This window comes from Raphanus sativus, chromosome 6 (genome assembly GCF_000801105.2).
Source record: "Raphanus sativus cultivar WK10039 chromosome 6, ASM80110v3, whole genome shotgun sequence".
Classification (NCBI taxonomy): domain Eukaryota; kingdom Viridiplantae; phylum Streptophyta; class Magnoliopsida; order Brassicales; family Brassicaceae; genus Raphanus; species Raphanus sativus.
Window position 1 is genome coordinate 2,088,800 of NC_079516.1, and position 13,415 is coordinate 2,102,214.

At 33.5% G+C, this 13,415-nt stretch overlaps 3 protein-coding genes across 3 annotated transcripts; 1 reads left to right on the top strand and 2 right to left on the bottom strand.

The window, feature by feature from the left end:
- Positions 1–2,250: 2,250 nt before the first annotated feature.
- On the bottom strand, positions 2,251–4,370 carry LOC130496213 (uncharacterized). Its single transcript, XM_056988087.1, has 6 exons — positions 3,972–4,370; positions 3,717–3,890; positions 3,444–3,636; positions 2,981–3,180; positions 2,649–2,801; positions 2,251–2,570 (listed from the first exon to the last, which is right to left on the bottom strand). Exons 1-6 carry the CDS (start codon positions 4,260–4,262, stop codon positions 2,358–2,360), a joined length of 1,224 nt encoding a protein of 407 aa, XP_056844067.1. The 5' UTR covers positions 4,263–4,370; the 3' UTR covers positions 2,251–2,357.
- A 1,009-nt stretch (positions 4,371–5,379) lies between these two features.
- Positions 5,380–7,208, bottom strand: LOC130496449 (probable protein phosphatase 2C 35). Its single transcript, XM_056988512.1, has 2 exons — positions 5,709–7,208; positions 5,380–5,632 (listed from the first exon to the last, which is right to left on the bottom strand). The coding sequence occupies exons 1-2, from the start codon at positions 6,624–6,626 to the stop codon at positions 5,495–5,497; spliced, it is 1,056 nt and encodes a 351-aa protein (XP_056844492.1). The 5' UTR covers positions 6,627–7,208; the 3' UTR covers positions 5,380–5,494.
- Positions 7,209–8,862: 1,654 nt separating this feature from the next.
- Positions 8,863–10,169, top strand: LOC130496187 (probable galacturonosyltransferase-like 4). The gene has a single exon (XM_056988038.1). It carries the CDS (start codon positions 8,964–8,966, stop codon positions 10,017–10,019), a length of 1,056 nt encoding a protein of 351 aa, XP_056844018.1. The 5' UTR covers positions 8,863–8,963; the 3' UTR covers positions 10,020–10,169.
- The last annotated feature ends 3,246 nt before the right edge of the window (positions 10,170–13,415 follow it).

Sequence of the window (13,415 nt, forward strand, 5' to 3'; positions counted from 1 at the left end):
AACAATTTCTAATGAAACAAGAATATGTTTATGGTTATAATTATGGTTTCTTTCATTAAGCTGAAATCAAAGATCAATCATAACTTTTGTGTTGTTAGAATAACTTTTTAGGTGAACAATAAATTTTTTGAAGTTAGATTTATGTAAGAGAACAATACTAATGAGCATTAGACTTTATGTTCGTGCACAAAAAATGAATAGAAAAACATCTATACTAACATATGTGAAATAAATTTGTTTTTTTTCTTTATTGACAACATTTCTTTAACTGATAGATGTTTCATTTCCCAAGATTGAGAATCATCTTATAGATATTTTGATAAGTTTATAAGTTCTTAAGTTTTTAGAAGATGATTACCAGTTCTTTGTGTTTTATCCAGAATTGGGTATGTTTACTTCTAAAAAATTTCTTTGTAGCATTATCTACAAGTTATTGGTGTTTGACATAGAAGTCAAATCTTATTGGAAAATCATTGGTGTTTGGTTAAAATCTTTGTTGCATTTTCTAGAATCCAATTGGCTAATCGCAGTCGTAAAATCTGTTCCAAGAGATTGGTTGATTTGGCTTCGGTTAAGCGCCGTATACTTTGAATGAATGATGAAGGAGGAAAAAATGATTAATTTATTATATTAAAACAGTATAATTTTTAGAAAAACAAATATTTATCTCATTCATGCTAATACTCAATGTATTTAGAGTTGTAGACAAAAAATATAATATTTCTCCGTATCAAAATATTTGATATTTAAGTTGAAGATACAATAATTAAGAAATACACTATTTTCTAAAATATATTATTAAATATATAAACTAAAACTAATTCAACAGATCATCAAAAAATTTATCAAACATCATTGACTACACAGATTTTCAACAAAATTAAAATTAATATAAAATTATCGAAACATATCTATTTTGAAATTTCCAAACTCTTCAAATTAAAATAATAGTGACCTTCTCTTCTTTTCACGAACGAACTGATCAATAATTATCTTTTAAAATTTCAGTTTAAATTTCAATTCATTTTACTTGGTTGTAAAGTTTGTGCTAGCTTGTTATATTTCTCTTACAACAGTTTAGAGTTTTGGTTCATGTAAATCCGTGATCATTATGTTTAAATATACATAAATAGAATGTAAATATTTTTACGCTGAAAATTTATTTTTGAGATGCAAATATGTTTGAAGAATTCCAGTTTCATCATAACACACTCAAAGGTGTAACAATTACGAATTTTATTTTTAAAATATAGGTAATTAGTTAATTGGAGAGTGTTTGTGAATGTTGATCGTGGTGGGGAAGAAAACTGTCCACGAAGTGGCTAAATAAAATATTTTCATCGTCAAATAAATATTTAGCATTTTGAGTTTTCATATTTCATTTATTTTAAACTATTTATATTTTTTAATCTATGTATTAAATTCTGATTTGTTAGATTATTTGCCCTCTAGTATATAAGGGATGAGTATTTTAAACAAACAATTGAAGTTTTGGCATCCAATATGACTAAATAGCCTGCTGTAATCAAATGACCTTTAGAATGTTGCCATGTTTTTTAAGTTTTAAAAAGGCCAAATGAAAATAACATCGAAGATTGAGGTTGCTACCAAGTTGTGATGAAAATGCTAAGATTAACTTGTTCAAGGAGTGGATAAAACTAAGCTATTGATGTCTGGAGTTTTAATCAGACCCAATATAGATTGGAAATGTTTCATTTGATCGAATTTAATGATGTCTTAGTTGTCTTTAATATCTTGAAACATCAAAATTTATATTTGTTAAATAAAAGAGCCTCTGAATAAATAATCTCGTAATGGTTTATAGACCGACCGACTTTGAAGTAAGCCCAACAAAGAGTTATGGACAAGACAAGGCCTAGTTATAATCTACTCTGCTCGTATGGGTCGTCCAGATCATGTTAGCCTGATTGATATCCAGATTAAGTGTGCTCAACCCACAATTACGGACGAATGGTTAATTAGTAAAACCCGACATTTCATGCTGAGTTTACACTTTTCAAATGAAAAATGTATATTTACAGTCTCACACTATTATTTATGTATGCTCAATAGGCCATGTTAAAATAATCAATTTAGGTTCAATTGTGACTAAACACAAGCTTACTTACAGAGCGCGTTTCCCTTGAACGTCAGTTTAACTTCAAATCCGATTAAACTAGCAAATAATTTTAACGTTAAACTTCTGATTAGAAAACAAGACAGATTTAAAACACATAAAGGTGCGTCTTCTCCCGGAATAAGTTTCTCTCATAAGCTTGGTAGAACATCAATCTGCCATTCAGAAAATCAAAACAAACCCAATTACCATAAGAATTTAATAACTATTTAACCTAAGATCAGCCCATAATTACAACATCTTCTGATTTTGGACTTGGCCTACAAAGGATGGCATGATGATCCCTTTGCCAAAACTTCCTCTCTACTTTAGCTTGATACTCCACAATATCTCCATTGTCAATATCTCTAGCCATAAACGTGATGTATGACTTGAACCCATTCACCTTACTCAGATTAGCCCTCACAATAGATTCTAATGTCAAATTGGATCCCTACACAAAAACAAATTGTCGGACAAATACTGGTAAGTTGCCTCACATGTTTAATTAAGATATGATGTAATCATATACCTTCATCTCGTTGTATTGAGCCAGGGCCACATCCACCATGTTTTCCATGTACTGGCGACCTGTAAGCCCGGTAGGAACTAATTGCTTATCAAGGTCAACGGGAGAAAAGTAAAGAAGTCGTCCCGGGTAGACTTCTCCATCAACAAAGAAACCCTGAGAATGAGCACACAATCATTTGACTTTGGATACACATACTTTGATATACAGATTAACAAATTTTAATTCTCTGAACAGAAAAGTCACCATAGATCCAAATTAAAGTTATTGTATGGTTGATTCATAAAATAAATCAAAGAGATGTTCTTTTTTTATAAGTAGAATCTACAAAGTACCTTATTCTTGTACATCTGAGGTCTATATAGACGCATTTTTTCAATTTCTTCATCTGAGGGAGCTGTCTTCGTTGGGGGTTTGAAATCAGTTCCCTCGTCGAAACTATCCACATCCCATGCTTGGTCACTTTCACGACTGGACGCATCACTATACTCCCCATCGGTGGTAGAATCAGAGTATTCAACATCCACCGGCTCTTCTTCAAGACATAATAAAAAAATATATAGGTATGTTAACAAAGCAGAAACATGAACAAGCGTAGTGGCTTCACATGATTTTGCATGAGAGATATCTTCAATATTAAAAAAAAAAAAAAGACGTCTGGTGAAAGTCAGAAACACACAAGTTTAAGTGACGTTTTTGAGTTCTAAAATATACAACAACCTAACACAAAAATTACAATAGAACAGTCAAAGAAAAAGTAACTTGAGAACCAAGTCACATGCTAAGGTCAATGTATACCTTTGGGTTCTGGAGTTGGCCTGCAAAAGATAACATGAAATTTCTTTTGCCAAACTCTCTTCTCTGTTTTTGCCTGGTACTCTACAAGATCACCATTTGGATAGACTCTGGCCATAAAGGTAATGTAGCATTTGACCCCAGACGCCAAACCAATGATGGTCCTTACAATAGATTCACATGTCACAGTTAATCCCTACCAGAAAAAAAAATATCAACCCTAGTTTCATGAAAACTAAACCAAACAAATACTTATGAAAATTTATGAAGACAAACCTTGATCGTGTTGTATCTTTCCAGAGCCAAATCAACCATGGTTTTCATGAACTCACGTCCAGTAACAGTAAGTCCAGGTAAAAACATACATTCAAATGGTTCATCGAGTTCGATGGGGAAGAGTGTTCTGTAGAGTATGCTCCCCGGGTAGCTATCTCCATCAACATCGAATCCCTGAGAAAACCACCAGGAATCATGATCATCAAGTTTATCAAAAGTTACACACTATCAAGAAACATTTATCATGAAACAAACCTTGCTCTTGTACATGGAAGATCTGTAGCGATGCATCTTCTGACCTATCTCATCGTTGGGATCCAGATTCCTTCTAGGTCTGTAGTCGAATCCATCGTCGAAACTATCCACTTCCCATTCTTGGCCCTCCTCGCGGCTTGACGCGTCACTTTCCTCCTCGTATTTCCCTTCATGTTCTTCGTTGACGTCGCTAACACCACCGTCTTCGACATCATCGGAAGAATCCAGTAAAGAGCCATTTGCATTAGGCATCCTCGTAGCTGTAGGCCGTGGCTCCTCGCCGAGCTCCATGGGGTTCGTCACGTTAACAAATCAACAATGGGTTAATCGACGGCTTAGATAGGGCACAAGTGGTGCAACCGGCCAGGTCCAATACGTGCCCTTTTTTCTTAAATACATGTATTTTTATATTAAAAAAAAAGAAAAGATGTCAAAAACAATTATATGAAAGTATTTCTATTTTATCACAGTTTTATTTTTTAAAATACTTCTGATATTAAAAAAAACAAATATTTATCAGATTTTAAAATAAAATATTAATGGTTGTCAAAAAAAAAAATTAATTCGGAAATAAATAAATAAAATTTACCCCAGGATCCATGACACTGTTGAGCCGGTCTCTTCCTCTCTTGTTATCTTCTATGTATAAAAGAATAACAAAAACAAGAAAGAAAATTCCAGATCTTTTAGATCTTCCTCTGAGATCTTCTCCCTTTTCTGGTACAAATCCAATGAATTCTTATCAGGATTTATCAATATTCTCTACAAAACTAATAAAATACGTTCTTATTACCATTGTGCCATTATTATCGACTTCGGTTCACCAGGGTCTCAGGCCAACTTACCAATTGGTTCATGCTAATCAGGCCAATGACATTTGCATTACTGGATTCAAACCACCGATAAAAGAGGCAAAAATAACATATTCAAATGCAAACCAATCAGGCTTTTAAAAAAAAATTAATCCCGTCTATGTTTTGTCAATTCTTTGACCAAGATGAATTGTGTGTAACGGTCTCATGTTCTTGAATCAGTTAGCTTTTGTTCATCAGTGAACTCTCTCTTTCAACTAGGTCTATAGATGTGATCGTTTTACTTGTAGGTAAAGCTATTAGTACTCTTTTTTTATGGAGTCCAGACTCAAAATGCATATAATGTAATGCCATCTTATATACTCAGATTAAATCAGCTAAAACATTAAGTCAGGATACAGCATTCAGCAGCAAGACAATAATTATCAAAGCTTATCTCTCACACAGAACATAATGTCTCTTAAAATAATCTGCTGTTTTTAGCTCCTGGTGTGTCAGTATGGAATAAATGAGTTGCAAGTGTGTCTGATTAAGAATTCAGATGCTGTCTCTTCGTAGCCAGAGACGTGTGAAAGGAGCTCATACACATGATAAAGGAGAGCATTACTTTTACTTGCTATATATGATGAATATGTAACACATAGTAAAGAGTACATAACAAACAAAGGGGGCAAATAGGAACTTTGAACCATGCCATCATCATGATCATTATCATTCACTAGACAGGTTTTTGATTTGTACAATGATAATTGTGATATCATCAGTCCTATTCTCATGCTCCAACCACAGTTTGTATGATTCCGCTGCAGCTGCTGCACATCCATCTCTCGGATCAGCATATCTCCCCACCTGTAAACAACACACAACATACTTCTCAATCACATTCTATAAACAAGACTTGTGTCTTTATGTCTTATATTATTACCATATCAACAACAGCTTGGCTTGGAAGAAACTCAAAGATCCCATCACTTGCAACAACAAAGAACAAATGATTCGGCGAAAGATGAACCATAGACACTTCAGGCTCTGCGGTAACACCAATCCCCTCAGCTGTACAGTCTCCAACGCTTCTCGTGAACGCTGTTCCTGGATACATCCCGTTCTGTACCCAAAGCCTAGGCGGGTCACCTCCTTCGCTCTCTTCGCTAGCCCATGTTTGTATATTCGGATCTTTCAACCCTTCAACTTGATCAACAGTCAACACTCTTGCTCCACACGCTTTCACCCTCTCGCATTCATCTTCCCTGAAAGGCGTCTGATCATAAGACAAATCCTCTGCTAGAACTCTGTTCCTGTCTTTAACAGCCAACACAGCTCTCGAGTCACCTACATTAGCGACATAGATCTTGTCCCCAACGACAAGAACCGTAATGGCAGTGGTCCCACTCATCGAATCATCGATCTCGCTCTCGTGCAACTCCTCGTTAACCCTCAAGAAAGCAGACTTGTAAGCCTTCTCCGGATCTTGAAGCAGAGCAGGGTCTTCAGACAGCATCTCCACGACTCTGTCCTTAACGAAACTCGAGCATTGCGTACCGAACACGCCGTGGCCATCGAAGACGCCGAAGAAATGAACGTTAGGGTTTCCCTGGAGCTCGGTTTTGATGCAGTAAGCGTCTTGGTTCTCCTTATCAGGTGAGTCAGGGTAGTACCCTCGCTGAGAGAGAACAGAGTAAACCATGTCGAAATTGGGAGAAGGGACCTGGATTGATGACGAGAGAGGCTTCTCAACGACGACGCCGGGTTTGACCTTAGCGTCTCCGCCACGTCTACGAGAATCTCCTGATGATGATGATGAAGGTGGGTAACGGCTACAACATTTGCATTGAACGCAACCCATCTAGAAAGAAAAAACAGAGTCGATGATTACACACAAAGAAAAGATTCTTCAAAAACAGAGGATGCTCTGTTTCTGCTAGAACAAGCGATCTCCAGGGAAACAGAGGGAAGGGTATAGGTTTGATTCAACAATGGCGTCTTCTTGGGAAGTGAAGGGTTTGGGAGATGTCATGTTGTGTAAAAGGAGGAAGATTTATGATTCAGACACAAAGACAGAATCTTTGTGTTTGTCCGAAAGGTGGAATCTTTGTTTTGCCCAATCCTGAGCAGAGAGAAGAAAAAGGGAACAACTTTATTGTTCGTGTTGGTCTCTTTCTTCCTCTTTTATGTTTGATTCGTGTCTTCCTCAACGTTTCCCCTTAAAGGGTTATTGCGTCAACCCTTTGAAAGAGAAAGCGTCAAAAAAATTCGAGGAACCCTAGAAAAAGCGAAACAGAAGAATTTGTTCTTTAAAGAAAAGAATATAAAACAAGAGAGAGAGAGAAGAAAGAGAAATGACTTTTGGTTGATCTGACGGATAGAGTGCACGGGTGGGTTTGGCCTCTGCACGAGTTCCCAAAACATAAGATTTTTTGAGAAATTGAGTGTTTTTGGTGTGCCAATCGCTCTGTTTTTTCCTTTCTCGTTTCGTTTCCCTCTGTAAACGGGTCGGGTATCTCAGACATTGTTTCAGTTTAAAAAAGCTTAATGGGCCTGACGAAATTATTGGGCCTTCACCTATAATTTTACCTCTCTTTCAACTGCAACTCTAGTATGCTATATACTAGACAATTATGCATCTATAACATACTTTTAAGTTGCAATATCAACGCCTTACAAAAATTAGAGGTCATCTTACTACTAAATGCACTTTCAAAACTGAAGTTACAGAACTCATGATTATTTATTTTCTTCTAATTAAAAATGGTTGCTATTTGCTTATATCAACTTAGATGTTAGGTCATGTGTTTATATTTAAATTCAGATTATGTTATTCTGTCTTGTAAGGTTCATGTATGGGTCTATCAATATGTGGATAAATCATACTATAATTCTCAAAAAATCATTTGAGCATAAAATCTCTTCAAAAATAGGTTTAGGATCAGAACAAATAGGGGGAATTTTCAAAAATACCACTTTGAAGATATCATTATTCATCTTTACCACCATTAAATACACATTTTCAAAAATACCTTATTTATTAAAATGTTAAAGACTCTTATATCTTTGTTTTTATATGCTTTTCAAAATTTTAATCCAAAATTCTAAATCCTAAACCCTCAATTCTAAACCCTAAACCCTAAATCTTCGACTCTAAACCCTAAACCCTAAACTATATACCCTAAATTCAATATCCTAAACCCTAAACCCTGAAACCTCAACTATAAACCCTAAATCCTCAACTATAAACCCTAAACTTTATACCCTAAACCCTAAAAACATCAAATCTAAACCCTAAAACATAAAATCTAAACCCTAAATCCTAAACGTTCAAATCTAAACCCTTCATTAAAAGTAGTGGTAAAAGTGGTTAGTGTAAACATGAAAAGTGGTACTATGAAAATGGTATTTTTGGCAATTTCTCAACAAATAGAGCATAATGAACTGGACGATGTATAAACCAGATTAATGATATACTAGCATAAAACTCTTTGGTAAATGTGTTGGACATGCAGCGACTAATATATCTAGGTGAAGTTTGGGAGTAACAAACATTTTTCTTCTCAAAAAGAGGAGTGAGTATCAGACTCTTTCTTAACAACTTGAGTTGGTGTGATGTTATATTTGGCATATTAATATGGTTTTAACTGTTACTAAATAAAAGAACTCATAAAAGACAGCTCTATTTTGAGATGGATTTAAGTAAAACATTTGTTATTTTACCAAACTAGATGAAAACAATGCACAATACATTTTACAAGAGAATTGTTATTCTAATTTTAGAATTTTCTTTAAAAAATTCACCAGCACAGTCAACTAAAGGAAACGACAGCAAATCAAACTGATCAACGCAATTTCATCGTCCTAAAATAAGCAAATATCTTTTATTACCAAAACAAAAACATACACCAGTTTCTAAGAATCTAAGGAAAGTAGAAACAAAATCTAAAAACTCTCCCCTATTTCAGAGGAAATGGATTTTTTTAAGACAGAGATTGTGTGGAAAACAGTCCGAAGTTCAATCTCTTCCTCACATATCGACTGCTAATAAAACAAGCCTCTCCTCGAATCCTTTATTCTAGCCCTCCCCTACCAATGGCTCCTCTATTAACTATTCACCTTTTTAATTTGTAATTAACCTTTTTTTTATAAAAACCAAAAAATATAATAAAGACTTTACCTGAGAATTAGGTTCAGGATGGCCTCAAGGAGCCGCTCCTACACACAACTCCTAGGCCTCCTGTCCTTTAACCTCCTCTTGTTCACAACCTCCACAAAGGCAGTTCGTGTTGGAGTCATTCTCCACAAGCCTTCTGCTCCAACCCTTCCTGTATTCAGAGAAGCCCCGGCTTTCAGGAACGGTGATCAATGCGGGAACCATGAGGCTGACCACATTCATATCGCCATGACGCTCGACACAAACTACCTCCGTGGAACAATGGCTGCTGTCTTGTCTCTCCTTCAACATTCCACTTGTCCTGAAAACCTCTCTTTTCATTTCCTCTCCCTCGCTCATTTCGAAAACGACCTATTCACCAGCATCAAATCCACCTTTCCTTACCTCAACTTCAAGATTTATCAGTTTGATCCAAGCCTAGTCCGCAGCAAAATATCAAAATCCATCAGGGAAGCCCTAGACCAGCCTCTAAACTACGCGAGAATCTACCTCGCCGATATCATTCCCACCAGCGTTGACCGGATCATATACCTAGACTCGGACCTAGTCGTGGTAGACGACATAGAGAAGCTATGGCATGTTGAAATGGAAGGTAAAGTCGTGGCGGCTCCAGAGTACTGCCAGGCAAACTTTACGTATTATTTCACAAAAGCTTTCTGGTCGGACCCGGAACTAGTCAAAGTACTTGAAGGGAAACGACCGTGTTATTTCAACACGGGCGTGATGGTCGTGGACGTTGGAAAATGGAGGAGAGGAATGTATACACAGAAGGTAGAAGAGTGGATGACGGTTCAGAAGCAGAGGAGGATCTACCATTTGGGATCATTGCCTCCGTTTCTGCTTATATTCGCCGGTGATATTAAAGCCGTTGATCATCGGTGGAACCAGCATGGGCTCGGAGGGGACAACTTCGAAGGGAAGTGTAGAACGTTGCATCCTGGTCCTATAAGTCTTCTTCATTGGAGTGGGAAAGGGAAGCCATGGTTGAGACTAGATTCGAGGAAGCCTTGTAGTGTGGATCATCTATGGGCTCCGTATGATCTTTACCGTTCATCAAGACATTCGTTAGAAGAGTAGAGGCGAAAGAAAAAAGCAAAACAAGATGGCACATATATTATATAATACTAGGAGAGGAGAAGGTACAAGAAGTTTTTTTAGCGATCAAAGAGAGTGAAATTTTTATTTGTAATTTTTGTAACACACACTCTTAATGCAAAAAGACGTTGTGCATGTGACATTGAGCGATCAGTAGTGAAATGATATTATCATCATTATCATTTTATTTTTCTCATATGCTTCAAGTTTTCTTTGTTCTTCTCCTACCATTGCTCCAACGTGTAACATATAGGTAGGCATTACTGCACAAGTGGAGGATATTAAAATTAATTTTTTAGTTGAAATGTCTAGTATCTGATCCTGTTAGAAAACGTAAGGCTCATATCATAACCTGTATCTCCTTGTGAACCATAGTCGAGTATACACACATAATCTATCTAGATATATGTGGAACCCTAGAAACCACAAGACTCTACAGTTACATAGAATTATGGGTCGATGTTGATGAATGAATATCAAAATTAATAAACCAATATATACACAACTAGAATTAATTCATTAACTGTCTAATCATTTTGAATTGAAAATCCAAATTTTCAGACTTAACGGTCACAATCAACATATAATGACTAGATGACAAAAATCCACAAAAATAAAACCAATGTCTTGATTCGTCATGATTCTCTAACTAAGAAGGGATTGTAAGAGATTTAAGTTTTCTCTGTCAGAAAAAGTGGAATTCAAATCATCCATGACAAACATTATTCGTAATTTATTTTTGTTGTGACTTAATGTGTATAAAAATTCAATTTGATTCGCTCTCTTCTTGTTCATAATTTCTCTATAATTCTTTGTAAAACAAAGTGGACGAATCCATCAACTAAAGTTTTGAGAACATCTATAAGACTAGAACATGACTTTCCACAGAGAATTCTATAAATTCTGTCATTTATCTTCCGTTATTAGCTGATGGAGATTGCTAATACAAGACTCAACCAATGAGATATAAGTATCATTTTTTTACTTTGCGTGGTATGCATAATTTCTCCATCGTTCTTTATTGGACAAAGTGGTTTAATGTTTATTTACCACATGCATTTTTTCTTTGTGATTTTGGGATATTTAGAGACAATAGTCATTCATCACCATTAAGCATCATGGATCTCATAGCAATGGTAAATCAATACCAAATCTAAGACATTCAATTGTTCATTAAATATAAGTTTATATAAATGGATTAAAAGGATTATTTTTCTTTTTTCTCTTTTCATTAGACACATAATTTTCATTAGACACATAAGCAACATAATAATAGTCATACTCAAACCGAACAAATTTAGAAGACCTTGAATGTTGATAGTGTATTATTGGACTATTTATTTTATAAGTGAATTGTTGTGGTGTACAATTAGTGTACACATCTTAGCTTTGTGAATGTAAGTATATGTCATGTATTAGACACTTCACAATGGTTATGGTCTTGTAATGATAATATATGTAGCTATTGTCATGTTCAAGACTTGTAATTTAAACCTTATTTTAAAGATCTTAAATGTTGGTAGTGTGTTATTAGATTCTTTATGTTATATAGTGAATTGTTGTGTTGTGTTTGTTATTTTTTTTAACCAATATTTATCCATAACCTTAAATAGAAAAGGTTATTAATTACAATTGTATACTTAAGATTCTGAAAGCAACCCAATTAACATAAACATAACATGTTGTATGTATTGTTGCATATTTCCTTAATTGAAATAGTACCATGAATACTTAAAATTAGAAACATTAGTAACTAACTGTAAATTAAAAACTAGTTGAGATTAAATACAGTGAGGAAAAACTTTTAAAACAAAGTAGTGTCCTTATTATAATTTTGAAACCATCACATGCTGCAAGATGTATGTTCACCTTTAACTTACTTTCTTAGCATTTAAAAATTAAATCTTCTTACTTTTAATAACACATTTCCATAATTTTATTTCTAAAAAAGTATAAAAGCACTTCAGCTAAATTTTATTAAACCTTTTAGTATTTAAATTATTTTTATATCCAATTTAATATCTCAATTAATTATTCTTATTTATTTTAATAAATTTACTTTTAGAATTGTGTTCACATACTCAAATTATGTTTATTTTAGTAAAACTATTAAATTTCTTAAACAAAACTAAAAACTCTCCAAAAATTTATAACTAAATCTTTGAGAAAGTGATCTTCCAGAAAAAAATATATGTTGGGCCATCAGCATGATTCGTCAGCTCTCTGCTTAACTTGAGTTGGAGTTTGCTATTCCCTCAAACATGTCTCTCTCCATCCAGGAGCTTTTTGCTCGCGTCAAATCTCAGCTAATCGTATTCGAAGATTTTGGTATCTTCAATCAGATAAATGCTGAAGGAGCCTTTAAGAATATTGGAACTGTTAATACCAACATGTCTCCTCTCAGTTACGATGAATTTGATCACATCAAGGAATTTGAGGAGTACATTCAGAGATTCAAAGAATTAAAAAAAAAAGAACATGTTGTATGTTGCATACTTTCTTAATCGAGATAATACCATGAATACTTGAAATTACTAACATTAATAACCAATTGTAAATTAAAAATTAATTGCGATATATACATATGAAAAACAATGAAAAAAAATTTTTAGAACAAAATAGTATCCTTATTATAATTTTGAAATCATAACATGCTGCAAGTGGTAGTTGTCTCTGTATGTTCACGTTTAACTCACTTTCTTAGCATTTAAAATGTTTTACTTTTAGTAAACATTTCCAAAATCTAATCTTATAAAAATTTCATTAAAATACTCCAACTAAATTTTATTAAATTTTTTTAATATTTAAACTCTGTTGTTAACTAGATTAATATCTCAACTAATTTCTTTTATTTATTTAAATAAATTTACTTTTAAAACTATTTTCACATACTCAAATTATATTCATTTTAATCAAACTATTAAAAATTAAAAGAAAACTAAAAACTCTTTAAAATTTAAAAACTAAATCTTAAAATTTCCCTTTTTATTTTTATTTATAGAAATAAAATAAAATAAATGGTGGCACTCATAGCCACTCGCGACCTTGGAGATACCTTTATTTTTTTTAGTTTTAGTATTATTTCAATATCAATTTATTTTGTTTTTAACATAAAATAATTACTTGTTTTCATTCTGAGCCAAATCTTAAAATTTTATAATTTTATTTGAAATTTTAGAAATAAAATAAAATAAATTTTGGATAAAACTATTTATTTTTATTCAATTTTAGATTTTAAAAAAAAAATCATCCAAAACTTAGTTATTTTTCTTCCTAAAATTAAAATGAAATCTAAATTTCTAAAAAAAAATATTTTAATTTTAGAGATTTTATAAATTTTGGTTTAAATTATTGATATTTTTAAAATAAGCACAGTTT

Excerpts from the sequence above, each read along its gene's own strand:
- LOC130496213 (XM_056988087.1), bottom strand. The coding sequence starts at position 4,262 with ATGGAGCTCGGCGAGGAGCCACGGCCTACAGCTACGAGGATGCCTAAT. Across the intron at positions 3,637-3,716 it reads AAAGATACAACACGATCAAG|GGATTAACTGTGACATGTGA; the intron begins GTTTGTCTTCAT and ends TTTTTCTGGTAG. Across the intron at positions 3,181-3,443 it reads GCCAACTCCAGAACCCAAAG|AAGAGCCGGTGGATGTTGAA; the intron begins GTATACATTGAC and ends TATGTCTTGAAG.
- LOC130496449 (XM_056988512.1), bottom strand. The coding sequence starts at position 6,626 with ATGGGTTGCGTTCAATGCAAATGTTGTAGCCGTTACCCACCTTCATCA. Across the intron at positions 5,633-5,708 it reads GCCAAGCTGTTGTTGATATG|GTGGGGAGATATGCTGATCC; the intron begins GTAATAATATAA and ends TGTTGTTTACAG.
- LOC130496187 (XM_056988038.1), top strand. The coding sequence starts at position 8,964 with ATGGCCTCAAGGAGCCGCTCCTACACACAACTCCTAGGCCTCCTGTCC.